The 27,381-nt window shown below is 41.9% G+C and overlaps 1 protein-coding gene across 3 annotated transcripts; it reads left to right on the plus strand.

The window, feature by feature from the left end:
• LOC137609155 (myosin-9-like) lies at positions 1 to 27,349 on the plus strand. 3 transcript variants are annotated; one of them, XM_068335964.1, is made up of 41 exons: positions 1 to 262; positions 11,006 to 11,337; positions 12,490 to 12,646; positions 13,245 to 13,272; positions 13,401 to 13,494; positions 14,143 to 14,163; positions 15,453 to 15,545; positions 15,644 to 15,707; positions 15,818 to 15,916; positions 16,055 to 16,198; positions 16,291 to 16,386; positions 16,507 to 16,778; positions 16,875 to 17,048; positions 17,150 to 17,323; positions 17,481 to 17,595; positions 18,628 to 18,815; positions 18,982 to 19,103; positions 19,183 to 19,252; positions 19,336 to 19,496; positions 19,886 to 19,994; positions 20,097 to 20,228; positions 20,366 to 20,572; positions 20,713 to 20,850; positions 20,933 to 21,056; positions 21,166 to 21,337; positions 21,501 to 21,713; positions 21,802 to 21,946; positions 22,032 to 22,238; positions 22,410 to 22,514; positions 22,830 to 22,982; positions 23,087 to 23,335; positions 23,412 to 23,624; positions 23,711 to 23,923; positions 24,038 to 24,199; positions 24,296 to 24,424; positions 24,500 to 24,588; positions 24,681 to 24,804; positions 24,931 to 25,139; positions 25,445 to 25,553; positions 25,724 to 25,896; positions 26,007 to 27,349. In XM_068335964.1, the coding sequence occupies exons 2-41, from the start codon at positions 11,011 to 11,013 to the stop codon at positions 26,110 to 26,112; spliced, it is 5,880 nt and encodes a 1,959-aa protein (XP_068192065.1). In that variant the 5' UTR covers positions 1 to 262; positions 11,006 to 11,010; the 3' UTR covers positions 26,113 to 27,349. The 3 variants fall into 3 exon arrangements, with proteins under 3 accessions (XP_068192065.1, XP_068192066.1, XP_068192064.1); XM_068335965.1 differs by lacking the exons at positions 1 to 262; positions 26,007 to 27,349 and adding an exon at positions 9,205 to 9,227 and having other exon boundaries at positions 25,724 to 25,900; XM_068335963.1 differs by lacking the exons at positions 1 to 262; positions 14,143 to 14,163.
• The last annotated feature ends 32 nt before the right edge of the window (positions 27,350 to 27,381 follow it).

The raw sequence follows: 27,381 nt of genomic DNA on the forward strand, positions 1-27,381 counted from the left end.
GTTCTGCAGCTTGTGAAATTAGGCGAACCAGTGAGCAGCTCGTGGAGAAGGGAGGGCAGACGGCAGCAAGGGGGAGTAAAAAATATAGAAAGACTGACTGAAGTAGAGAAAGGGTGGGAGGAAGTGAGCTCTGTAGTCCGAATTCAACGCGAAGCTGCTGTCGGCTGGAGAAGTTGGACTCAAGCGACGCTGACTGAGCCACCTGGTTGTTGTTAGCCACATCCTGAAAGGCGTCCTGCACCCCAAAAAAAACAAACAACAGGTATTATTTTTGAGTTATAGGTTTTTGTTCACCATGTTGTCTCAGGGGTGTGTTTCGTTACTCATTCAATCTGTCCGTCACTCCAGCAAGTGCAAGTGAACCAGGAAGCCCGTTTGCTAGTTCGCTCCTGCAACTTCAGCAACCGCACCGGGTGGGGCGGAACTTCCTTTGAACGGAGTTTTTGTATTTCAAAACAGGCCTCGTTTATCACGGTTAGCAAACATTTACACTCTTGTTCTCAACTTTGTGCGGCGCGCGAGACGGAGGTCGTGAAACGGAGCGCGAGCGCACGAGAGGAGCTGGAAGTCCTTTACGGTAGAGACAGGAAGTGATTCGCTTGAATGAGTTGCAGAGTCGGCCGGTGAGAACTTGAAGAGATTAAGTGTGCCCCAAACGTAAGAAAACTAAATTAATTGTGGATTATACTGCGGGGCCGTCTGGGGAACTGGTAAATGTGTGATTACTTGACGTTTGGGGTGAACTTCTCGGTTTGTAAGCGGTTAGAAACGGACGATGTGTGTGGCCGGTAACATGTCTGACTGCCGTCATGACGTCATGCGGGTTAGCGGTGGGCTGCGCGTTTCCGCCGAAGTTCGATTGAACCGTTGCACTTATTTCTATTCGGTCTGACTATCTTTATTCTTTAGTTTACCTTGAGCAGGTTTCAAGGGACCAATCCAAAAAAATTATTAATAATAATAAATTAACGATCTCCATTTGCCCTGTGATTTGGCTCACTAGCACAAACTTCATGACCCTCTTGATGAAACAAATGAATGGACAAACTTAAGTTGGAGTAATATGAATATTAGTAACATGTAAAATTGCTAAGGGTAACTTATACATGAACAGCGTTCATATTTGAAAAAATAGAGGAATCGAGAAATAATCATTTAAAAAGTTTGAACTCTTCATAAAATAAAGACTTTGGCATTTGGGTGTCTCTAAAGAACACTGTTCACAAAGTTTGACTTGTAGCGTACTTTGAGTGAAACTCTACAAAATTTGGAGATAATCAACAATACAGATAGCAATTTACAGATGTAAATAGGAACTGGTTGTTATATCATTAGCCCCATTCTAGCCAGTACGATTCCTGAAAAGTACACAGGAACGCCTGCTGAAAATGACCAGGCTTGTCCTGTAATTACAGTGCAGTGCAGAATTCTAACTAGACTGAGCATTTTTCATGTTGAATTTAGGGGAAATATTAAGCAAAGTTTAGAACATTTGGTTTACAATGTACGGGATATCTGTTGTGAACTTTATGGTGTAGTTCAGTTTTGAATCTCGGAGCTTTAATTTCGGAAAAATAAAATTCTGGGGGGAAAAAACTCGAGTCAAAACGGAGAGGTGGAAATATTCCTCTTACATGATGGACAGACATAAGTTAATGTTGAATACACAACCTAAACCAATGTAGCTGAATGACATGTGTGATTTTAAAGTGTAAAATGTTAAAATATTTTGAATTAAGGAATAAGGATGAAAACATATTTAAAGCAACATCAATTGATTAAAAAAAAAATCCTAGGTTACCGAGCCTTGATGAACTCAAGTTTAATATTTGCAGTCATTGCATGAAGGCTTGCAGGAAATTATGTATCCTTATACAGAAGCATTTCCTCTGGCAACACACTTGATATTTTCATTCCTAGGAGCAAATCTTGGACCAGTATTTTTGCAATCTCAAACTTTCCTCAGATCTGTCTCATTAGACATATTGAGGTTGCATCATTGTACCTCCACACAAATGCTGTGTTCAGTCAGCACAGTTCGTGCAGTTATGTTACATCACATTGTTTGCAGTCTCATGAGCAAACAAACTCTGGTATGCTCACACCATCTACTCATTTTAAATATGGCAATGTGTGCTGCTTAGTATTTGCAACAAATTTGAGGCATTGATCTCTATCCAACTCACCTGGGGCTCCTCCACCTAAACCCATTTGTGTACAGTAAGTGTTAGGTGTAATTTCACAGTAATCAGAAATATATGTCTGCATACATATAAACCATTATTTTGCAACTTTGCCATAGTTAATTGTGCAAACGATTGTAAAACTGGAAATTGAAACTACAGTAGCTGAAATGTTCAAACTGACAAGTGTGGTAGATCTAGATTTTGTCAAGCCTTTGATCGTGGGGAAATTTCTCTGAACAATGAACCCAGTCTGTCATGGAGCAGACCTTGTGTTATTGCTTTTGAAAGATGGATCTGTAAATACCTAGCCTTTTTAAAAAGATATTGGATGACTTGTGCTGTCTTATAATATTTTATTGTGTTTGAATCATGAATAAATCACGTTACATTGTGAAACAGTGCGTCTGGAGGCAAGTTGTTCTCTCATGGTTTCAGAGCCCCCTGCAGAGATCATTACTTTCCATCATTCATGTGTCAGCAATGTCCATACTCAAGGCCCTCTGGGAGAGTTTTTGTAAAGAAGGGTAGACAGATCTAGAATAGAAACGTGAACTGAGCACTGGTATGCAGTTATTCTGTATTCCCAAAGTTAAATAGATGCTTGATTTGTATTGAAGCACAGCAAAATGGATTATTTAAAGGCCCCCTGCTTTTGTCCACTGTATGCAACGCTGTATGGCCCACTGCAACCCATTGTTATCATCTGATCAAACATCAGGTGTTCATTTTTCGTAATGTGTGACCTTTGAATTAGATTTAGTGGGTCAGTTTTTTATGTCCACAGGGGAGAAAGGGAGGATGGCACAGGCAGGAAAAAAAACAAGAATCACCATATTTAATCTAGAACTGCAAACTTAAGCTGCTTTAGCAAGAGAATATTTAGAAGAATAGTTTACACAATTGTTTATGCACCAGTAGTCTCAGCTTTTATATATCTGTAAGATGGACAGTGTAAATTTTCTTTGCTGAATGCACGACTTGCGTGGTTTCTAATAATGTCACTCATGGATGTTGCTGATTACTGATGTTTTACAAAAATGCAAATCCTAGTTTCCAGGGCAGTACGCTGCTATTCATGTAGGTAAAACATTTCAATTCAGGTTAAGATTCTCCATTAACTGTGGCAGAGATGAACTCACCAGCTCTCAGTGTATAATTTTAATTTCGCTGTATTTAAAACTGGATGAAAATTCACTGGACTTTCCGTGATATGGTCAGCATCAAACACAAACATGCTAGATGTCAAGTCAACTTTTTTATTTTAGATTTTGTTTATCTCTCATGGTTTTTATGAACCACACAAAAAAGTTGCTTCAGTTAGACTAACTAAAATGGTCAACACAATGTCATACTGTATTTGGTATGGATTTTCTCAAATTTCACTGCTCCTTCTTTCTGCCATTTATATTCTTGGTGGTCTTTGTTCTGTATCTGCTCTCCTTCATTTCCCCTCCCCTTGCTCCTTTTCCTCTGCTTGTGTTTTTTTGGCACCAGCCCATCCTTTCCTTCATCCCCCTTCACAGTGCACACCTGTAAGGTTCAATAGAACCAAACAATACCAGGAAATGGTTGTGCTCTGACTTGGCTCTGACTTGTTGAGATGCCAAGGCTGTTGTGATAATTACGTGTTACCCAGATTATGCTTTCTGGTCAAAATGATGCAATGCTTAATAAATTACTAACCTGCAGTCTATCCCTCTCCTGGAGTTCCAGTTTAATGATTAGATATTTCTCATAAAATGGCTGAGAAAGCTCTAAAACGTGATTGTGAAAGAGTTTTTGTCATATTTGCAGTCGGCAGTTTTTGCAGTAATTGCCTAAATACGCCTCAGTGTAAATGCAGGGTATGCACATTAGAAGTAAACCCATACTCATCACATAATAACCCTAAAACAGAAAGGTGTTGATTGCTATAAAGCACAGCTGTATGCCTGTGTATGCCAGAAGATGGACTTTGTCCGTTACTGGGTGTGTGTGTTCTGCACACCTGGTATGCCTCCATAGAGAAGTTGATAGTACTTGGGAGATTGTGCAACATATTAACCAGACACTTTCAATTAATTTTCATTTGTTGTGCATTTGGAAACAGATTTGTGTTGGTCCAAATTTTATTGCACAAATGGTCAAGGTATGGGAGCTCCATGAATACAAAGTAAAGTTCAAATGCAATGGCCCTATAGCCTCCGTGATTGTCTCTGGAGTGTATGAGTTTGAGATAAAGTACATGAATTAAACAACCCACGCAATAAGAGGAAGACGGATATGTCAGTGCTGTATAGCATTAGGATGGTAAACGGTATGAAAATGCATAATCAGAAGTTAAGTACTGACAGATTTTCTTCAAAGTTAGATTCTGGCAGCATTCCCTAGAGAAATCTCGTTGTCAAACTGAATGTGCATCTTGACTCCCTTTAACATTCTTTCACTGCTAAATCGGCGATGCATGCTATCTAATGGCCAATACTGCAGGGGAGTTGTAGTAAAAGGTGCCAACTAGATTAATACCTTTTTTTTTCCCCAAAAAATACTTTGCCAGTAGTTCATTTTGTTTAATCGGAAAGTTGTTTGTTTGATAGCTGTGGAATTTGATCTATGACCCTGCAATGATGTGCTCATCAGGCCAATTTCCAACAAATTAAAATTAAATTAAAAATTTACTCCCGACATTTTGCTTAATATGTCCAGTGAGTTGAACCTCTGACCTCCATTCGACAAAACAATGTTAAAGCAAACTTTCTAAACAAACAAAGGAATAATATGTACATATGCTTGTCCAGCTGTGCATGGAAACCAGTTTTTCCCTCAGAAATGGCTCGGGTCAAGTCATCAGACATGGTTGTCCTTTTCTGATGGGTGCATGCTTGACCCGCAGTTCCTGTTTGTCTTTCTTGCTGACTCAGAGCATGCTCACAACATTTAGCTTTTTTGAAACATACCTATATTTAAGATATTTGGAGTTTGTGTGTTTGCTTGCTAGAAGTAGAAACGACCCATACTTTTCAAAAGTTCAACGACCTTAACATTCAGGAAATGTATTTACCTAAAGGTGATGGGTGCTCGTGAAGGAGTAATTAACAAATAGATGTAAGAAAATGTTTGGAACCATTTGGTAGTAAAACTTGTGGGTCTGAAGTACATAGCATAGGTTAGAAACTAGAATTGAAATCCAGTTATGGCAGGAATGTGGAAATTGATGCAAGTCTGTCATGCAGTGTGGTTGTATTCCAGCAAGGGCTTAATTTACTTCTTGGTCCACCGACCTACACAGCATGTGCTCCAGAAAACGCCACCTTCCCTCCTCCTAAAATGCATCACACATAACTAGTTCCACAAATGGCAAAATAGTTTTCGCAGTTTGTCATTTCCTCCCCTCTCTCTCCCTACCCAACTCTTTCCACTTTCAGAGGAGGAACAAGGCAAGTGGGAGAATCAGCTTATGAGCCCGGAAGGATGTTTGTCTGACCTGGTACCTTTTTTAGCCCCTCTTTGGCATCCATTTTCACAATTACAGCAGGCAACTTAATATTTGATACATCACTGGGCTGTGACAGAGATGAAAGTGGTAAAGCCAAGCACTAGAAATAGAAGTTCCAGTATTTCTTGGAGAGGGTAATACAAACACAGAAGCCCAATGGACCAGAGCACAACATGACATCGACAGTATGAGCGGGACAGCCGAGGACCAGGAGATGTGGCTCCACTTAAGTTAATTGGGATGTTGTGATGGGATGCTGTTATTGATTTTTCTGTCGTTCTATTAATATTCCTGTCAATGGGGCAGCCGACGCGGCACAGCTGGTCTGCAAGGCTTTGGCTGTGCACGATCATGCTGTGGTGGTTATCAACACCCCTGGTGCATACAGTAACTCTGGGAGAGGCAGTGAGGTGGAAAGGAATGAGAGGAAGTCTGACTGAAGGATGGATAGCAGGCCTTGGTTTTATAAAACCAAGGCTGACCTGCTTTCTAACTGGACAACTGGAACAGAAAGGCTGCGCCTCTTCTGTCCTCGTTCCTCCTCCGCCTCTTTCACAATGTCTTGGCTATTGCATTATTTCCTCTTTGTAACCACATTCTTTGCTGTGACTAAAATGGGCCTCCCCTCCTTTTTATGTTGTTTGTTCTTCCTTGTAAAAGTAAGCTGTTGTTTTGATAGGAGTCTGCTGTCTGTATTTAGATTTTTCACATTTTTAAATGATAATCCTTTAAAGATATCTCATTGAGCTCTCAAAGTTCAGGGATCTTTCCTGTGGGTTGGTGTTTTAGTTGACTTTACATCCTGCCAGATGCTTTCAGTTAATGATTAATCCTTATGAATGTTGACAAGCTAATCTCACCACAAATAGGTTTCAACAGATTAGACAGTGAATGCTGTCATGGTCTGGCAATGTTTCAGTGTGACAAGAAATCAAGGATGCGCAGTTTCTTCCAGGATTATGGAGTGCTTGGCAGTTAGTGTTAGGATTACGGTGCTTCAACCAAGGTTTTTTTGCATGAATGCAGCCTATCTTATCACAAAGTTATCTCTTGTATCTCTTGGCCTTCCAAAGGGATCGATTGGGCAGTTCGTTCTCCATTCCCTTGAATATAGAACAGCACTTGTAAAACTAGAATGACTGTTGAAGTAATTTTAGTCCTCATGCTGCTCTCTGGAGAGATTGACTTAAATGTGTCACTAAGCAATCTGTCTCAAATGTGAGACTGACATCAGCAAGATAATCATAACTGAAATGCTTTGAACAGGTAACTGTTTTCATCATAAGTTGTTTTTCAAGAAAAGAAAAAAAAGTCCCACTGAATGGGTTTCAAAAATCTCCATTGGTTTCTTGCTTTCATTGTTTTGTTTAAAGATTAACGAAATGTGAGTTTTGTTCTGCTCAGTTCCAAAAAAATTTTTCACCACTTGTCACATTTTATAAACGAAACTATAAATTTTGTAGATGAGAAGATTAAGTGATGATAGAAAGAATTTTCCATGACCTTAGTTCAACTGTCAGAAATGTATTATCATAGACCGTCTGATTTATAAATTGAAATGTAAACATATTACATTGTATTCTGTAATGTAGTTATGTTCTGTAGTGTAACGTAAAGAGCAAGCAATGCAACACCACAGGTTTGGGCAGGTTTAGCTCATCCTATTTCACTTTTTGTTTTGCCAAACAACAAAGCTGCAGGGTTTAGCAGGCATGGGTCATATTCAACCGTATGGGGCCGAATGATCCAAATGTGCTGCAATATTTGAACATGGACTCGGTGGAGCTGAAGATGCTCAGATCTGTTCAGTTCAGAGCAGCCACAAACGATTACTTTGAATAATCGTTAATCACAAATTATTTTTTGATTAGTCAACTAATCGGAACATACATCTGCTAACCCCGATTATCACCACTGTCCGTGTGTGTGTTAAGGACAGAAAGACAGAAGCAGACGTTTGGAGAACAAAGTTGTTTTTTTAAAAGACATGTTGATGATTTTAGTCAATATAATCGTAACTCAACTACTCTTGGCAGCCATAGCTATGGTACCGCTGTGCGGTAATGCTGATGGTCTCAGACTGGTGAAACACCTGGATGCACATGTGACCTACCAATGTAATGGTAGTAAGGAGATGGCAAAAACAGAAAGGCCAGAGAATCGAGTCCAAGAGATGGGAGATATAGTGGATAGAAGACAGAAATTTGTGGAATTCCTTTGCTCCGTGTCTCTCCCTGATAAAGGGTGAGTATGGCAGGAATGTGACCCTCAATAGGCTGGATAAACAGACGGGTGGGGGTGGAGGGGGTGTCTGAAGGCAGAAGGAGAGAGGAGCCAGCTGAGACGTATAGCAGTACAAATTTGCCCCACGTTCTGTTACAGGATGGGGTTGGGGTCCTGCATGAGTTTGGAAGCAGTGCGAGCAGTGATGGACGTCAGCTGTAGTGCAGCCTGACAGTGGTGATGGAAGACGGGGAAGGCAGGGGTCATGAGAAGAATGACGCTCTCTGCTCTCTTTCTCACAGATCAAGGTTAATGTGCTGGAACAGGCAGGGCTAACATGACCCTGTTAAGCTTTTCTCCTCCCAAGGGTCTGTCATCTTTTCAAAATAGCAGAGGTATTCATAGAGAGTTCTTTTTGTCAAATATTTAATTGAATTTGCATTTCCTTTATCAGAATTTGTTAGTGTGGCATCAATAAGTTTAACATGTTGTAAATTTCCCTTGGGGACAGATCAAATATTTTGAATTGAAGACATATGAAGCAGCAGCATATGACTACAAACTGCAGCACTGGTGGGCCAAAAAGGGTCCTTATTACATATTTGGTCCATCACTAGAGCCAGAAAAGTTTCATCATTCATTTGGGATGGATGCATGTTAGCTGCAAAAAGAAAAGTGCAATGGAGCCATTTTAAAGTGATCCGTATACACCAAAAGAAAACGTATAATTTTCCATCTGAAAACAAAGTATCATTATGTATTAGTGTAAATATTTAAACTATGGCATCACATCTAAACTAATGCACTACAATATGCATTATGCATTTTGAAGTTAGTTTAAAAGTGTCAGGTATGTATGAGAATATTCAAATTCAGTTGTCCACTTCCTTAAAACTTATTTCCATATTGAATAAGAAAAGTATTTTTTTTCCTGCATTGTTTTATTGTTGTACTTGAGTGCTTTGCTGTTCTGTGCATGAGAATTTGGCACCAGGACCTTGTCCCGCCGGACAACATTGCAATGTGAAATTATTTCCAGCTAATACATCGGTCATGATAAATTCAAGACGCGGCTGAACCTGACCTTTGCAGCATTTTCCCAAGTGTACATGAACAACAAGGCAAATGAGCCTCTTTGAGGCAGTTTTCCATTGTAAGGGAGGGAACACTGAGTCCAACAACCCTGATGGTTCTAGGAAAACGGTGTCATGCTTTGGAATGATAGAGATGCTAAAGTCTGGCGCCACGATGTTGGTGGCAACACATGTTCAGTTACTTGCCTTGAGCCTTTCTGCTTCAGCTTAAGCTGTGTTAGCTTAGTTCGATGACTTTCCTTGAAACTGGTAAGACATGTCTAGTGACTTTCTATATTGACTACACTGAATACTTATTGTTGACAGATGGTTTGTTGTGTTTTCAATGGGGTATTAGAAGGGCATGAGCAGAGGTTATCTATGTCTATCCCAGATATTGTGTACTAGCAGCGTGTGGCGTTTGATATTAAATGTTTGCACTAGGCATTTAATGTGAACTATTTGTTATGGTTCATTGCAAGCTTTATGAGTAGCTTAATATATTTGACAATTATCCTACGCCCAACTGGCTCATTGTTCATTTGTGGAGCATGTTGACTTTCTGAAAGTTTTCTAGCACACGTGCCTACTTGATGAATACTTGTCTCATTTCCAGGAGAGAAACCTTTGGGAAATATGGAGATCTGTACCTGCACTGTGACAGATTCTTTTAAAACATTAAAATAAGTGGAACTACAGAACACAAATTCAAATTTTGCTTCAAAGCTGATGCTAATGCTCCCTGCTTGCATGAGGTGTGAAGGCTGAGGTTTTCCTCGCAAAGGTTGGCTCAAACTTCAGAGAAAAACACAACTTGTATAGAAACTAATTTTAATTTGGTCCTGTGTCCAATGTCCTCATTAGTTCTTATCTTGTTTTGTTTTATTTAAGGAAGACAAATATTTTGGTCTAGTCAGCATCAGTGAAAAGTACTGACATTCTTTTCCAGGACATGAAGTTTAACAAAAAATCTTTTTTTGGGTCATTTCACTTTTATTTCACATCAGATTTAATCAGTACTGGTGAAACAGGTGTAATAGTTAGGAATACACCTTTTCAGAAAGTGCATGGTCTTTTGGTTTAAGGTTGAGATTCAGACATTGAACATGTTCTGATTTGCATATTACATTTGAACCACACCTGACTCCAAGCCAGCTAGACGGTCTTCTTACCTGTTCAGTGTTTGACTGCCTAGGCAAACTTCATCAGCGGAGACTCACAAACTAGTTGAACATAAACAAAGACATGCTCCGTCACGGGCTTGGCACCATTAAATAGGTCGTTGTTCGAGCACTCTGAAAAACTGGAGGAACGTGTGCTGAGAAATTAACTCTCTGATCTCACGCAAATGATTCTACCTCATTGTCCAGGTTGTTCAGCAGCTGGATTTGATCAATCATCCAGAGTTTGGCCAAAAACAAACATTCTACCTTATTCGACGTGGTCATGTTATGTCCACCTCACACATATTTAGGTCTGGTGGATCAGTCTTCCTGTTGTACATCTCGTCAGTGGTGAGCTTGGCATTCCTTAGTGTGTATCTATTTTCAGCTACCCTGCCTTTTCTGACATATTTAAACTATGCTAATTAAAGTACATGACTGTGAAACAGATCATCAAAATTTAAAAAAAGCAACTTGAATAAAGAAAACTTTTGAAATTATCTTGTCAAAAAGCAAGTGTTTCACCTAATACTTGAATAACCAGAAGGAATAATGTTGGCTCCTTAGAAACAAAGTGCCAAAATTAAATAATTAAAAATGGCAAAAAATTTTGTATCCAGGTTACCTTTCCAGTATGATAATAATTTTGAACATCTCATAGTTCTGTATGAAATACTCACAAAAATGAAAGAAATCAGGAGTGTCCAACATATTATCACAGGACTATAAAAGCTTGATTTAAGAAGTGAAGATGGGTAAGTATGATAGGATACCAAAGTAAATCAGGTTGCTATTTTGTAGTCTGGTGTCTGCGTGCCAGAATTGTCGATTTTCAGCTTCCCAGCTGTAACCTCAGAATTTCTTCTGTCTCTCTCTCTGAAACAGCCACAATGTCTGCCGCAGACCAATTCCTGTATGTGGACCGTAATCTGGTCACCAATCCACTGGCACAGGCTGACTGGGCCACCAAGAAGCTGGTATGGGTGCCGTCTGAGCGCCTGGGCTTTGAGGCTGGCTCCGTGAAGGAGGAGCATGGTGATGAGTGTTTGGTGGAACTGGCAGACTCTGGAAAGAAGGTCAGGGTGAACAAGGATGACATCCAGAAGATGAACCCACCCAAATTCAGCAAGGTGGAAGACATGGCTGAGCTCACCTGCCTGAATGAGGCCTCTGTGCTGCACAACCTGAAAGAGAGATACTACTCTGGGCTCATATATGTGAGTAAGAAAGTCATGAAGCAAAATATTTGCTCAAACAACTAATCAGATCAATTGTCTTGCTCCCATTGGGACGGTTGAAGTATATCTTTTTTACGATCTCTCCACTGTCTGGTACAAAATAATCTGCCTTGGTACGTCTGTAAACTGATGATCTAGTTCAACCTTGTAATTATTTCAATAGAGTTAATTGAGAAAAACCATTGTGTACAAATTGGCACTGCAGAGAGTATGTACCCATAAACATACTCCCATTTACTCATGGGAGTATCTTTCCTCCCCTTCGTCTTGTGTTTTTCTAGTCTTGTTTGCTCTTTGCTCTCCCTGTTTGTAGTTATCTTGTAAACGGGAAGCTGCAGGGAACAATGCAATCTAGAGGGGGAGATGTTTGGGCAGGGAGGGGCCTCAGAGTCCAGTTTTGCAGCAATGGACATGGAATGTAAATTGTGTTGTAACTGCTATTACTCCCATCATAGTTTATTTATCCCCACATCCTCAGTTGGGAGTACTTTCATCTCTTTTGGCTGTGTTGGTGTGACACGGTCACATCAACACGGTCATGCCCCTCCTCTGAGTGCCTCCGGGCTCTATAGTCTCTTAAGTTGACACACTCTCAAGGGAGGCCTGATGTACGACAGAGAGATTTGCCCCAGACTGATGTTGGAAGGGCAGCAGAGGAATGTAGCACAGGAGAAAAATCTGAATTATGGTAGGAGGAGAATCTTGTACAAACTAAATGATTCAATGGAGTCGATTAAAAGTAACAGTTTTAGTTTTTGCCTTCAGGCAGAAATAGTTTAACCTAATAGATCTGATAAATGGCTCCAAGAACCAGTTTGAAAAATATGAGGTTAACAATAAGTTTAAAACTGGGAAAGGGTGGGGCTAAGATTACATAACATAACAGGCCGTTAAGAAATTAGAATTCATGGGGAACCTTCAGCTCCAGTTGAGAATGAGAAATATTCTTCATGGTATTTAAACATGTTACACATAACATGCTGGACTACACTCAACATGTGTGCCAACATGTAGAGTTAATTTACCCCCCGACCCAAAAAAAAGTAAATTTTAGGATTTATACCTGTGTTTCGTGTGCTTCCATGTTAAAGTGTAAAAGCTTGTATTGTGACACCCCTGTTTGTTCCCCAGACGTACTCTGGTCTCTTCTGCGTTGTCATAAACCCCTACAAGAACCTGCCCATCTACTCTGAAGAAATTGTTGAAATGTACAAGGGCAAGAAGAGGCATGAAATGCCACCCCACATCTACGCCATCACTGACACATCCTATAGAAGCATGATGCAGGGTGAGTTGTTGTAGATCTGGCTTTTATGCACGAGCTGGTACAGAGAGAGTTTGTCCATTTTTAAATAAGATGGTTCCAAAAATTGCTGTAAGTTAGTTTGAACATGTCAGCAGGTGAAATAGATCCAGTGACTGTTGCACCCATGTGTTGTGCAGAAACAGTCCAACTAACAAACTGCTCCAAGGCTTACATTTGTGGTTTTAGAAAAATGTCCTGTGAAAAGTTCTACTTCCTAATCTAACGCAGGTTTCCTGTGTTTTACGTTTGTCTTTCTTTTTTGGACCTTTTTGTGTTGCTTCCTGTAAGAACTCTCCTCAGCTTGGCTGAGCTGTTTTTGAGGCATTTCTTGCTGAACATCGTTGTCAATGAATCACACCCATTGTCCCATTGGTGCTCTTTTTTCCCTGTTCTGTTTAAGCGTAGTGTTTAGACTGCATTATGGGAAACTAATTAGCCTCTTAGTCAGCACTCAGCAGCACCTCTTTTCAGAATCAGGAAGCCGGATTTTAATTTCCGGTCTGTAGCCACTGTACTTCCTGAATGCATTGACGTGATAACATTTGTTCACTTGACTGATACTTGCATATCTTCTCTGCAGATCGTGAAGACCAATCCATTCTTTGCACGTGAGTCAGGAACCCATGCATAGGGATTACATAACATTGCAGTCGCAGTTTTATTTGTCAAGTGTTGATTATTTTTCCTATGTTTTCGTTTAATTTCTCTAAATCATTTGTCTTTTTTGTTTTTCTAGAGGAGAGTCTGGTGCTGGTAAGACTGAGAACACCAAGAAAGTGATCCAGTATCTGGCTCATGTGGCCTCCTCTCACAAAACCAAGAAAGATCAGGTGACTATTGACTCGGTATAGTTCATCCTGCAAAGCTTTCTGTTATTCTATCATACCTTCCAAGTTATGCCTTTTATCTTACGATTCCCCCGTCATCTTTCACCTCACTCCCAGCTAGTTTTATATCATTCATTTTGGGGAGAAACCATCCTGAATCATCCAGTGCTTTTATTTTGCCGGCCTCAGCAGTCTTTCCTCGTGACGTATCAGTCTGATAGTGCAGGAATTACATTTTTAGTTTTAAATTGTTCATTTTCTGCTCATGTGTTGTACAGCTGCCCTCAAAGGAGGAGAAATGGTCCAGATAACATCCTGACAAGAGCAGAAAAACAGTCGTGCAAATTTTAAGATGTCTGACATTGACAATTTACATAGAACAGAAGGCCTAGGTCATTTGTGATGCAGTCGGTCTTGCTGATTTTTAAATAAAATTTTTTATCTAATCAGAAAGAAAACTTATGCTACCATTTAACCCCTATGAGACGTGTCAAACTACTGTACCTGCACTATTGACACTACTGTTTTTTATCCTGTGAACACTGATAGACGTGACACCGTGGAGTGTTATCAAAACGTCTCACGTCTTTTTTTTTTAAATTAAAAAATTTTTTTTTTGAGAATTTCATATTTTTCTCTTCCCATCAACAGAGCAGCTTGGTCCTGTCACATGTGAGTTAACTCTCTCCCTCCATTCACTCACTCTTACTCCCCCATCCGCTTCTGTCATCACCTTCCTCGTCCTCCCTCCCTTTCCCCTGGCTGGAGCACACTGTTATGGGATTCACTTTGTATGAAGGGCAGAGGTGACGTGTCTTGCCAGCCAAAAGGAAATATTGAGGAAGTTTATTTGCAGATCAGTGGCATCTGTGTGTGTTCCTGTGAAAAAGTCAACCAGACAATAGCAGGGTAAAAGTAGGGACCTGCTCTTGGGGGGGGGGGGGTTGTTTTGCATCATTTTGATCTGTATTGATATTTTGTCTGGTTGACATTTTCAGAATTTGTATTGCTAATGTTTGTACTGTCCACCTCAGTCTAAAGTTTGACTATGCTTTTCCGTTTTAAAATGCTTAGCTGTGTGCATTCATGAAAAATTACAAACGCAGTCAATACACTGCAAGTAGACATTTATGTCTACATAAATCCCAGTTTAGTCTCCTTAATATAAAGGGAAGTCAATGGTTTTCAGAGGTCCAGTGAGAAAACAGCATTCCAGATATAAATTAGCTAATTTTGGTAACTCAAGTCGTTGGAAAAAAGCTGATGCAGATGAACATTTGCACTGCAAAATGTTGACATCCAAAACCTCTAATCATGAAAATGTGCTTCAGTCATGAATCAAGATAGTGGCACCTTTGGGCTTTCTTTTGTTTTTCCCCGATGGACATGAGTGTTAATCAGCCACATGTGTTAAAGAATAGGACTATAATTCTGTTGTGTGGTTTGTATGTCTGTGCAGACACCTGACTGAAAGCCAGGTTGGGTTGATGGAAGAGGTTTAAAGTTGTGTTTGAAAGATGGTTTGTGCTTGGGGTTCACAAGTTATTCTACTCTGGTTAACAGGTGACGGGTTACTCTTGAGGGGTCATGAGGTCTCTGGGTGTTCCCATATTTTGGCACTAACATGATATTGTGTTGGGGAAAAAGGCTTTGGGTGTTTGTATGTATTGCTGCTGTGTGTATATGGCATTCCTCTTTTTATCACATTTTTAAGTGTATTGTATTCTCCATGTGTTCCTTCTCCTGAGGTGTAAGTATGTCAGTCACATTAACACATTTATTTAAAAGAAGCCAAATGTAGTCAGTCAGCAGTAGATCAGACGTTTTCACAATCCGCCAGAGTGAGTCAACAGTTTTAGAAAGTGATTAGGGTTTTAAGTCTGAGTCAGTGGTGTCTTCTTGGGCTCAGTAGCAAATGGGAAGTTGATAGTTGGCCTTGTTGTTCTCTATCTTTCCATCAGGGGGAGCTGGAGAAGCAACTGCTACAGGCTAACCCAATCCTGGAGGCGTTTGGAAATGCCAAGACAGTCAAAAATGACAACTCTTCTCGATTTGTAAGATGGTGTCACAATTTGTTATTCAGACTCCTTAAATGCCAGATTTCCAACAGTACAGTTTTTCATAACTGAAAGTAAATGTCCTCCCCTTCTAGGGAAAATTCATCAGGATCAACTTTGATGTCAACGGTTACATAGTTGGTGCCAATATTGAAACTTGTATCCTTGAAACCTTCAGTGTTTTTGTTTTTTTAGTTGGGATAATTAGGGATTTTGTCACAGACTAGAATCAGTGTTAGTAAAGTTATCCTTGACTGACTGATCACTAGACCTATTGGAGAAATCACGTGCCATTCGACAGGCCAAAGATGAAAGGACTTTTCATATGTTCTACTACCTACTCACCGGGGCTGGCGAAAAGTTGCGCAGTAAGTTATATTACAACAGTTTCTTTAAACCTGAGGATTTGGACAGTATTGACCACATATGATTTGTTTTAAAGGTGTCAGACTTACTCCCTGCAAAAATGTATAACCTACCTCACGTAGACCATGTTTTTCTCTCAGGTGAACTCCTCCTGGAAAATTACAATAACTACCGCTTCCTTTCCAATGGGAATGTTACAATTCCTGGACAACAGGACAAGGACTTGTTCATGGAGACTTTGGGGGCCATGCAAATCATGGGTATTTCAGAGGAAGAGCAGATGGGTAAGGTGGAGAGAAAAGTACTTTTTTGTCTTTTGAGTGCCTTTGAATCACCGTATATTGTATAAACTATGCTGATGCTTCTGTTTGTGCAGGCATGATGAAGGTAGTAGCCTCTGTTCTTCAGCTCGGCAACATGAATTTCAAGAAGGAACGCCACACAGACCAAGCTTCCATGCCTGATGACACAGGTTGGTCAGATCTTAACCAGAAGCCGGCTAGTCGGTATTGTGCTGCTGATAAACCAATCATGTGCAGTTACCAGCAGCAGGGAGACTTGTCAATTAATAACTTTCTCTCATGTCTTACAGCTGCCCAGAAGGTGAGCCACCTTATGGGCATGAATGTCACTGAATTCACCAGGGCCATCCTGTCACCCAGGATCAAGGTGGGCAGAGACTACGTCCAAAAGGCTCAGACCCAGGAGCAAGCAGAGTTTGCGGTGGAAGCCCTGGCCAAGGCCACATATGAGAGGATGTTCCGCTGGCTTGTCATGAGGATCAACAAAGCGCTGGACAAGACTAAGAGACAAGGAGCCTCTTTCATCGGCATTCTAGATATCGCTGGTTTTGAGATCTTTGAGGTAATCAAGTGAAGGGAAAGTGTATGTGATCTGTATGTACATGTTTTTATTTGAGCTGTTAAGTGTTCCTAAGCATTTGTCTCTTGTTTCCCACAGTTAAACTCCTTCGAGCAGCTGTGCATCAACTACACCAATGAGAAGCTGCAGCAGCTCTTCAATCACACCATGTTCATCCTGGAGCAGGAGGAATACCAGAGGGAGGGCATCGAGTGGAGCTTCATCGACTTCGGACTGGACCTGCAGCCCTGCATTGATCTCATTGAGAAACCTGTTAGTTTGGAAACCTTGCTCACCTGTTCCAACTTTAATTTTCCACTATATGAAAAGCATTTCTACTTCATGCAAGAATTTTTCTCTGGCTGTTTCTGCAGGCCAGTCCTCCTGGTATCCTGGCTTTGCTGGACGAGGAGTGCTGGTTCCCTAAAGCCACCGACAAAAGCTTTGTGGAGAAGGTTCTGCTGGAGCAGGGCTCTCACCCCAAGTTCTTTAAGCCGAAGAAACTGTCGGATGAAGCAGATTTTTGTATCATCCATTATGCTGGCAAGGTAAACATGAGTTTAGAAGGCAATTTCTTTAGTTTGGTCTGTCATGAAAACAACAACTTTTCTCACATCCATTTGTCTTGGTTTGACTTTACAATAACTTTAGATGACCTGAAGATACGAGAGTCACTTATGATTTCCTGTTTTGTGTTTTCCTCAGGTGGACTATAAAGCTGATGAGTGGCTGATGAAAAACATGGACCCCTTGAACGACAACGTGACTACCTTGCTCAACGCGTCCACTGACAAGTTTGTGTCTGAGCTCTGGAGGGATGGTGAGTTGAGGCAAATGTGGCGTTTGATGTGGGAATAAATTTCTTTTTGGCTTTCCTGTTCCTGTTTTTCATTACATGGTGTTTTTTTTCTCTCATTGTCTTGTGTGTGGACCTTTGTCTTCACCCTCTGAAATCCTACTTACTGTTTACGTCCATTTTTTCCTCTGTACGGTTCCATTTTTGTTATTTTGATTTGCTGGATCTCAGAGGTACAGAATTGTCAGAGAGCCTATTTTTATCTACGTTTTCCTATTCTGCACTCAGACTCAGGTGACAAGGTTTCTTTTTAATTTAGTTTTTCCATTTTAATCCTCATTTTGGTTGTCAACTTTCCAAAGTTTCTGTGAGTTATTTTGGTGTTTGGTTTTTTTTTTAAGCCAGCTGTGAGCAGTTACAAGATCTTCTGGTCATCTTACCACTGTATTCTTTGCCATTGAACTCTCCTTTTCTCCCTCTGTGTATTAGTGTTGTTTGGGGACTCCTGGTGTTGGTCATGTGTACTTCAGCGATGGGTATATACTGCATGGGTTTGGTCTTTTTGTTTTTTGATCACCACAAAAATTCATGCCCACTGCAACCGCCAAAGTTTGTCACCCTCCTGGCGCACATACACATTTAATGTAGCATTACACATAGTTTGCACTTCCAAGTACAAACTGGTAGTGTTACCAGCTGACCAGCCCTCTTCCACTCACTGCACTTTATAACTTTTTTTTTTTAAAGATGTGATGGTGTGTTATTTCCCCACGCTTCACTCACTTTTTGTGACTCCACTCTTACATCCGACTCTTCCCGTATTCACTCATTGTTTGTGGTGTTTTACTGGTCCTGATATCATGAACTTCTTCTACTCTCTCCTGGTCTTGTGTTTACCAGGAGGAAGTGGAATGACAAAGGTCATATTCATTCTCCCTTGTGACATGCATTTGGTTTGACTTTGCCTGGTTTGAGTACACAAATTATTAAATGAGAAGCTGGTAACTTCATACCTAATGTTTTCCTTTTTCTATTTTCCTCTCTATCTTTTGTCAGTGGACCGCATCGTGGTTCTGGATAAGGTAACTGGCATGACAGAGATGCAGAGTGGCATGAGGCCACGCAAGGGCATGTTCCGCACTGTGGGTCAGTTGTACAAAGAGCAGCTGTCGAAACTCATGGCCACCTTGAGGAACACAAACCCCAACTTTGTTCGATGCATCATCCCCAACCACGAGAAAAAGGTATTAGAAAAATGTCTGCCTCCAGGATGGTGTACAATTAACCATGGAATGAAACCTGTGTAGAAACATGTAAATGAAGATAGAAACACCTACTCTGCTTGGTGTGAAATTTACTCAAGCAACTCTACCGAATTGATCTGAACAGCAAATTTTGCCTTTTCCCAAGGCCGGTAAACTGGATCCCCACCTAGTTCTGGACCAGCTGAGGTGTAATGGTGTGTTAGAGGGCATCCGTATCTGCAGACAGGGTTTCCCCAACCGCATTGTCTTCCAGGAGTTCAGACAGAGGTAATAATTAAATCGTTTCTTGTCTGTTCCTTTTTCTTGCGTGCAGAAAAAACTAAAATCCTGTCTGCCCATTTCAAAGGTATGAAATCCTCACTCCTAACGCCATTCCCAAAGGCTTCATGGATGGAAAACAGGCCTGTGAGCTGATGGTGAGCCAGCCTCCACAAGTCTTCGCTTCCTGCATACTTGTCCATCGGCAGTGTGAATAATCATTTCCTGTCCTGTACTTCAGATCAGAAGCCTGGAGCTGGATCCCAACCTGTTCCGCATTGGGCAGAGTAAAGTGTTCTTCAGGGCAGGAGTCCTTGCTCATCTGGAAGAGGAGAGGGACATGAAGATCACAGACATCATCATTAGTTTCCAGGCCTGGTGCAGAGGTTATTTGGCCCGCAAGTAAGGGATCTTTCCTTTTTTCTGTGACTGATGTCTGTGTAGGTTCTCAGTTATCCAGGTCATGGTTATCCAAAGCTGTTTAAGTCAATCCTCTGGACGTTAGTTTTTGAAGACGTTCCGTCTTCAAAAACTTTAACGTCCATTGGATTGACTTGATCAGTCACAGAATCCAAAGCGGTTTTAAGATCCTGAAGGGTAGCTGATACATTTATCAGTATAATTTAAACTCAGGCTTGTTTTATGTGATGTAGTGAACTGTATTTGTAAGAAATCTACCTCATTGAATTCTTTATCCCTGAGGAAAATTTTCAAATGACTTGTTTATTGATGTCATAAGGATATCAACAACACGCTAAGTGTGACTGTTTGTCTATGATATTGTCTTGCAGGGCTTTTGCCAAGAGACAGCAGCAGCTGACTGCAATGAAGGTGATCCAGAGGAACTGTGCTGCTTATCTTAAACTCAGGAACTGGCAGTGGTGGAGGCTCTTCACTAAGGTGATCCTCAGTCTTCAACATGATGTCCACCAACGTTTTGTTTTTTTCTCCTCATCTCAAGCCCATTTTCATGTCGCAATATCTCTACACTTTTGTCCTCAGGTTAAGCCTTTGCTGCAAGTCAGCAGGCAGGAGGAAGAGATGCTGGCTAAGGATGAGGAGCTGAATAAAGTGAAGGAGAAGCACTTGTATGCTGAGCAGCAGCTCCGGGATATGGAGGAAAAGCAGCAGCAGGTAAACGTGGAGAGAATAGCTTTAAATCTTCAGTTCCATGTCAAGAAACTGGAACTCTGCCCTTTTACATCACATTTATTGAAGAGTGCAAAACATTTCATATTAAGTGGTGTAACATCTTGTTGCCCTGCTCGTAGATGAATGCCGAGAAGATGGCCTTGCAGGAACAACTTCAGGCAGAAACGGAACTGTGTGCTGAGGCTGAGGAGATGAGAGCCCGTCTGGCTGCCAAGAAGCAGGAGCTAGAGGAGATCCTTCATGACCTGGAGGCCCGGGTGGAGGAGGAGGAAGAGCGTGCTTCTCATCTGTTGTCAGAGAAAAAGAAAATGCAGCAAAATATTGGTGTAAGTATGAAAGGTTTACTCACTGTATACAGCCATAAAATTAAATACTGTAAAAGCAGATTTAATTTGCTTTTTACAGTGCAACTCATACAACAGTTTGATTTGGCTTCCCAACCCTACTTGCATTTATCTGTATGCAGGACTTGGAGCAGCAGCTGGATGAAGAGGAGGCAGCCAGACAGAAGCTCCAGCTGGAGAAGGTCACCTTGGAGGCCAAGATGAAGAAGATGGAAGAGGATGTTATGGTTACAGAGGATCAGAACAACAAGCTTAACAAGGTTAGGGTCAAATTAAGAGAGCTAGTAACTACATCTCTGCCTGCTTTAACAGCATCTCTCATTTTGCCATTTTTGAACACAGGAGAAAAAGTTGCTGGAGGACAGGATTTCTGAGTTCACCACCAACTTGTCAGAGGAGGAGGAGAAATCAAAGAGTCTGCAGAAACTCAAGACCAAACATGAAGCCATGATCACAGACCTGGAGGGTACGAGATCACCAGCATAACATTATAGAATGCATTGCTCCTAAACATGATGGGGTTTTCTCAACTTGATGCATGTTTTTAACTTTCCAACTTTCTTCCCCACCGTTAGACCGCTTGCGCAGAGAGGAGAAGGTGCGACAGGAGCTGGAAAAGAACCGGCGCAAGCTAGATGGTGACTTCACTGAGGTTCAGGACCAGATTGCTGAGCTCCGTGCCCAGATTGCTGAACTCCGTGCCCAACTTGCTGCAAAAGAGGAAGAGCTTCAGAAAGCTCTGGCAAGGTCTGTAAGAGTCATTACTTTACTAGTGTTACCCAGTCCATTAATCAGTGCTGGTATTACAAGTTATTTTTATCAAACCACGACAGATGACGACACTTTGGATCAGAACAAATTGCCCACACACATCTCTATGCGCTAATTTATGTTTACCTGCTTTTTCAAGGATTGAGGAGGAGGCGGCACAAAAGAACCTGGCCCAGAAGAAGATCCGTGAGCTTGAGGCACAGCTCTCTGAACTGCAGGAGGATTTAGAGCTGGAGAAGCAGGCCCGTATGAAGGCAGAGAAACATCGCCGGGACCTGGGAGAAGAGCTGGAGGCCCTCAAAACAGAACTGGAGGACACTCTGGACTCCACTGCTGCTCAGCAAGAACTAAGGTTGAAATTGCAATCTAAGAATGGCTACACCCGGACTTTGACTCTCAAATCATGCGTATTAATATTAACATATGTGCCTTCTGTTCAGGGCCAAGCGGGAGACGGAGATGGGCCAACTTAAGAAGACTTTGGAAGATGAGGCCAAGTTTCATGAGTACCAGGTGGCTGAAATGAGACAGAAACATTGCCAGGCCTTTGATGAGCTCAATGAGCAGCTAGAGCAAGCTAAGCGGGTAATTATAGACCTTTTCTAGCATTAATCCAACTGTTTTGATTTCTCCATAATCCATCTTTAATCATTAATACCTTTACCTGCAGAACAAAGCGTCCATGGAGAAGGCCAAACAGGCTGTTGAGTCAGAGAGGAACGAGCTCAACATTGAGGTGCAGACACTGATGCAGGGTAAAGGAGAGTCTGAGCATCGCAGGAAGAAGGCGGAGGGCCAGGTCCAAGAACTGCAAATCAAACTGGCAGAGACCGAACGCCAGAGGATGGAACTGGCTGAGAAACTGTCCAAAACACAGGTACAGCTATTTGGTTGGCACTAACAGCTACTTATATCGATTATTGCTGTCTGTTTGTTTTCATCTTCACATAGTTGGTCAGTGAAGAAAAGTTTTTTTGCTTTTAATCTTCCTATCTGAAGTGAAAGTGTCTTCTGTTAAGTGACTCATTTGTTGCTCTGTTTTCCACAGAATGAACTGGAAAGTGTGAACGTCATGCTCAGCGATGTGGAGGGCAAATCCATCAAGGCAACGAAAGACTGCAGTGCTGTGGAATCTCAGCTGCAGGACGTCCAGGTATGCCAAGATTCCTGCCTGTGTGGATCTACTTGGGTTCAAATATAGAGCAGTTGGTGATTAATGAGAGATTGATATGTTGGGTGGGAATTATGTAAATTTAAAAAATGTTACCTAGTTGAAAAGGATTTTGATAATTGACGATTTGTATTCACTGATACGAAGGTAATGAAACTGCATCCTTAACAGTTTAAAAATAATAACCCCTAACTTGATTTTAAAAATGTCAGATGATATATACAATTCTTCAGTTCTAAATATTAAACTGTCCAAATGGTCACATGATTCACCTTTACTTGTCCTTGCTTACAACAGGAACTCCTGCAGGAAGAGACACGTCAGAAACTGTCTCAAAGCACTCGTCTGCGGCAGATGGAGGATGAACACAACAACCTCCGAGAACAGTTGGAAGAGGAAGAAGAAGCAAAGAGAAACTTGGAGAAGCAGCTTGTAACCGTTCAGACTCAGGTAAGAACACGTGGAACAGGTGCTGACTTACTGTAGGAAATGCAGCGGAGCAGAAATCTTCCTCAGCCATGAATTGCTGATTGATGCCACCCTTTTACTTGCAGCTTAACGATTTGAGGAAGAAGGTTGAACAGGAAGCTGGTTTCCTGGAGAACGCCGAGGAAGGGAAGAAAAAGATTCAAAGGGACCTTGAGGGAACAAACATGCGTCTGGAGGAGAAATGTGCTGCTTATGAGAAGCTGGACAAAACCAAGACGCGTCTCCAGCAGGAGTTGGATGACATGATCATAGACCAGGATCATCTGCGACAGATTGTCTCCAACCTGGAGAAGAAGCAGAAGAAGTTTGACCAGGTTAAGATGGTGTCTTTATAGCTTGTTTAAATATCAAAGTGGGAGACTCTGATCTGTGAAACTTTTTCCTACGTAGATGCTGGCAGAGGAGAAGAACATCTCTGCTCGCTACGCAGAAGAACGTGACCGAGCTGAAGCTGATGCCCGCGAGAAGGAGACCCGCGCTCTGGCTTTAACCCGTGAACTGGACACTCTGATGGACATGAAGGAGGAACTGGACCGTAACAACAAACTGCTGCGGGCTGAAATGGAGGATCTGGTGTCCTCAAAGGATGATGTTGGCAAGAATGTAAGTCTGGAACATCTTTCCTTAAAAGATCGGCTGGTCTTGGTCACACCCGAGTTTCCCTCAAATCTTTTTACCTGTTCTCACAGGTCCACGAGCTGGAGAAGGCCAAGCGTTCTATGGAGCAGCAGCTGGAGGAGATGAAGACTCAGCTGGAGGAGCTGGAGGATGAGCTGCAGGCCACAGAGGATGCCAAACTGCGTCTGGAGGTCAACATGCAGGCCATGAAGGCCCAGTTTGACAGAGACCTGGCAGGGCGTGATGAGATGGGCGAGGAGAAGAAGAGGTCACTGATCAAACAGGTAGTTTTATGTAAACCTTTCAAAGAGATTGACGTTAACAATGCTGTCCTGCAGCTGCAAAATGTTTTGGTCTAGTCGATGCAAAGTGGCTGAAATGAATTGTGCACCGTTCAGGTCCGTGAGATGGAAATGGAGCTGGAGGATGAGAGGAAGCAGCGATCTGCAGCGGTGGCCGCACGGAAGAAGCTGGAGCTGGACATGAAGGAGCTGGAGGCAGGCATTGACATGTCCAACAAGACTCGAGACGAGGCCCTGAAACAGCTGAAGAAACTCCAAGTGAGTCACTGTTTGAACATCAGTTCAACAAAAATGCTGCACTCAAATCAACTCGGTGAAGTATCTCAGTGCTGACGGTGTGGTTTCTTCTCTTAGGCCCAGATGAAGGATCTGATCCGGGAGCTGGATGATACTCGCATGTCCAGAGAAGACATCCTTGCTCAAAGCAAGGAGGCTGAGAAGAAGCTGAAGGCCATGGAGGCTGACATGCTCCAGATGCAGGAGGTGAGCAACTTTTTCTCAACTGTATTCCCTCATTCCTGTTTTACATATAAGCTGACATATTATTCCTCCCTGCAGGAGCTGGCGGCTGCAGACAGAGTAAAGAGACAGTCTCAGCAGGAGAGAGACGAACTCCAGGATGAGATTAACAACCAAGCTGCCAAGAGGTAAGACAAGCAGTAGAACTGTCAGCTGTTGGCATCAGCTTTGAAAACACTGTTCTGTATCCAACTCTCATTCACACTTGTGTTCATCTTAGTGCTCAAGTCGCAGAGGAGAGGAGACGCCTGGAGGCTCGCATTGCTCAACTGGAGGAAGAGCTGGAAGAGGAGCAGTGCAACACTGAGCTGACCAATGACAGGCTGAAGAAGGCAATGCTGCAGGTCTGTGGAGATGAATCTTGCTGGTTACCGTATCGGTTTATACCAATAAGTTTATCCAGGTCGATTCTTTGAAGTTGTTGAATTTAAATGGGTGTAGTTAAGAGGCAGATTTTTGTTTTTATGTAGACTGACCAGATGAATGTGGAGCTGACAGCGGAGCGCAGCACCTCTCAGCGTGTGGAAGGCGCTCGTTCCCAGCTGGAGCGTCAGAACAAGGAGCTGAAACTGAAGCTGCAGGAGTTGGAGGGAACCATCAAGTCCAAGTACAAGGCCAATATGGCTACCCTGGAGGCAAAGATCGCTCAGCTGGAGGAGCAGCTGGACATGGAAACCAGGTGAAATCTCACTTTGCTACATTTCTGATGACTTTGTATTTTTTGCAGCTCATTGTGTTTACAGCACTAGTTAATTTTCAGATTATAAACACAAATATAATAATAAATCCAGTTGCTCTTTAATTATCCAATAATACTAACCCTACAACCATGTATGCCTCAGTTCAACAATAACAGGGGCCACATTTCTGCGTTATGAACACTTTTGCTGTGGATACCCTTGGATTAGACTCTTGAAGTTGACACTCGCTGGCAGCCTTTGGATTTTGTGCTTTTAGGCTGACGTCTGTTGTGCTTTTACTCAGGGAGAGGCAGGCTGCCACCAAACTTGTGAGGCGCACCGAGAAGAAACTGAAGGAGGTTATCCTGCAGGTGGATGATGAGAGACGCAACGCAGAGCAGCACAAGGACCAGGTCAGAGGTTTTCCTTCACCATCCTTGAACTGTCAGAGGACCGTTAAATTGGATAATCCTGCTAGTGAAATTCTTGTAGTGCCAAAAAATTTTTTCCCCCAAAACACTGGTATGAAATTTTGGGACTCGTCACCGGATCTACATCTTCCTCCACCTGTGTCACGTTATAGGTTGACAAGCTGAACTCCCGCATGAAGCAGCTGAAGCGTCAGCTTGAGGAGGCCGAGGAAGAGGCTCAGAGAGCGAACGCCAACCGAAGGAAGCTGCAGAGGGAGCTGGAGGACGCCACAGAGTGTGCAGACGCCATGAACCGTGAAGTCTCCACTCTGAAGAGCAAGCTCAGGTAGGAAGGACCGTAGATCTCCAGATTACCTACACAGATAATCACCCTATTGTACTGTGTATAACTGTACTGAGTCATTATTTTTTATATTTATATATTTTTTATTTCAGACGTGGTGACTTGCCTTTCCCCGTACGCCGCTTCCCCCGCACTGGCGTGGAAAGCGACGAGGAGAGCGAGCCAAAGAGCGAGACCTCTGAAACCAAGCCTGAATGAGCAGCGATGCCTGACTCTTTAGAACTGCATCACAAACAGACCCAAATTCACATATGAGCAAACATTACCGTACCTACTGAAGAGGGAGGAATACAAACACGAGAATATTGTTAGAGGTGAATTCAGCAGATTCCTCCAAGTTTAATCCCACCGTGGTCTTTTAAGGCTGACAGTCTATGCATTATAACTTTCACACATGCAGATGTTGATAAAGTGAGACAATCACCATAATTGCAAATACATGTTATGTTTGGGCCAAATATTTTTTCTTTGCATCTGTCAAATATTTTTATAAGGAAACATTCCAGTTATTGTAGTCCTAATTTAGGATCTATTTTTCTAATTGAAGAAAGTAAAGAGAAGTATACTTAAATGAAGACGGATTACTGGAAGGGGACCAAAGTAATATCTCAATCTATAGAATTGTGCTTTATGCAGATGATTTTATAATGGTTAAAAATGGAAGCGCTTCAAGTTTATTATACACTCGCTCTTGCCTATGTTTATACTCTGACGTGTATTCCATCAGTTATGCTGCAGTTAGTACTCACGACTACGCTTTTGACTTTAATGATTTGATGTACACACACTTCACGTGGAAATGTATAATTGGAGGCAGGATTAAAGTAACAATTGGAGACATGCTGACACACACTGAAGGTGTTTTGAAATTTTGCACTGAGATGAAACTTGGACATAAACCACTGCATTTGTGTGTTTCATTGAACCATTGACGGAGAAGCCTGGAGGTTTTGGAGAAATGTATTCATATAGTGAGCGCACAGACTGCTGACACACTTAAGGCCTTAAAAACAACTGCAACTTACTGGGCATGGTAGCTGGCATTTGTCAGGGTTTGTTGATTTTTACTTATTACATGTATGTTCATGTTCAAGGTGTAGTTTAAAGGGGGTTGTGGGGTATCTTTTTACTCACAGCACACACTGTATTTCCGAGCAATGCTTGTAGAGGGAGGAGTGGTTGAGTTTACCAGAAGGCAGGTTCATCATTGTAACCTACATACACTGCACTCTTGCTGATCAGGCTTCATATGAACATATGCTTTAATACATGGTCAGACATTGAGTAGATGTGTTGGATGAACAGCTGTCAGGATGATGTAAACCCCTTAAAGGCTACGCTCGGGGGCGACTTTTAGCTCACACTGCTGGGAAGTGAGAGGAATGTGTTGTTACTTTGGGGAAAAACAGCTCACAGTGCACTTAAAAAAACAAAACTGAAGGAAATCCAAAATGAAACTGTCCAAAA

This window comes from Antennarius striatus, chromosome 16, assembly GCF_040054535.1.
Source record: "Antennarius striatus isolate MH-2024 chromosome 16, ASM4005453v1, whole genome shotgun sequence".
Taxonomy (NCBI): Eukaryota; Metazoa; Chordata; class Actinopteri; order Lophiiformes; family Antennariidae; genus Antennarius; species Antennarius striatus.

Bases quoted from the DNA above. Each gene is read 5' to 3' on its own strand.
- LOC137609155 (XM_068335964.1), top strand. From the start codon at position 11,011: ATGTCTGCCGCAGACCAATTCCTGTATGTGGACCGTAATCTGGTCACC. The intron at 16,387-16,506 runs GTTGGTCAGATC...CATGTCTTACAG, and splicing joins TTCCATGCCTGATGACACAG to CTGCCCAGAAGGTGAGCCAC. The intron at 17,049-17,149 runs GTTAGTTTGGAA...CTGTTTCTGCAG, and splicing joins TTGATCTCATTGAGAAACCT to GCCAGTCCTCCTGGTATCCT.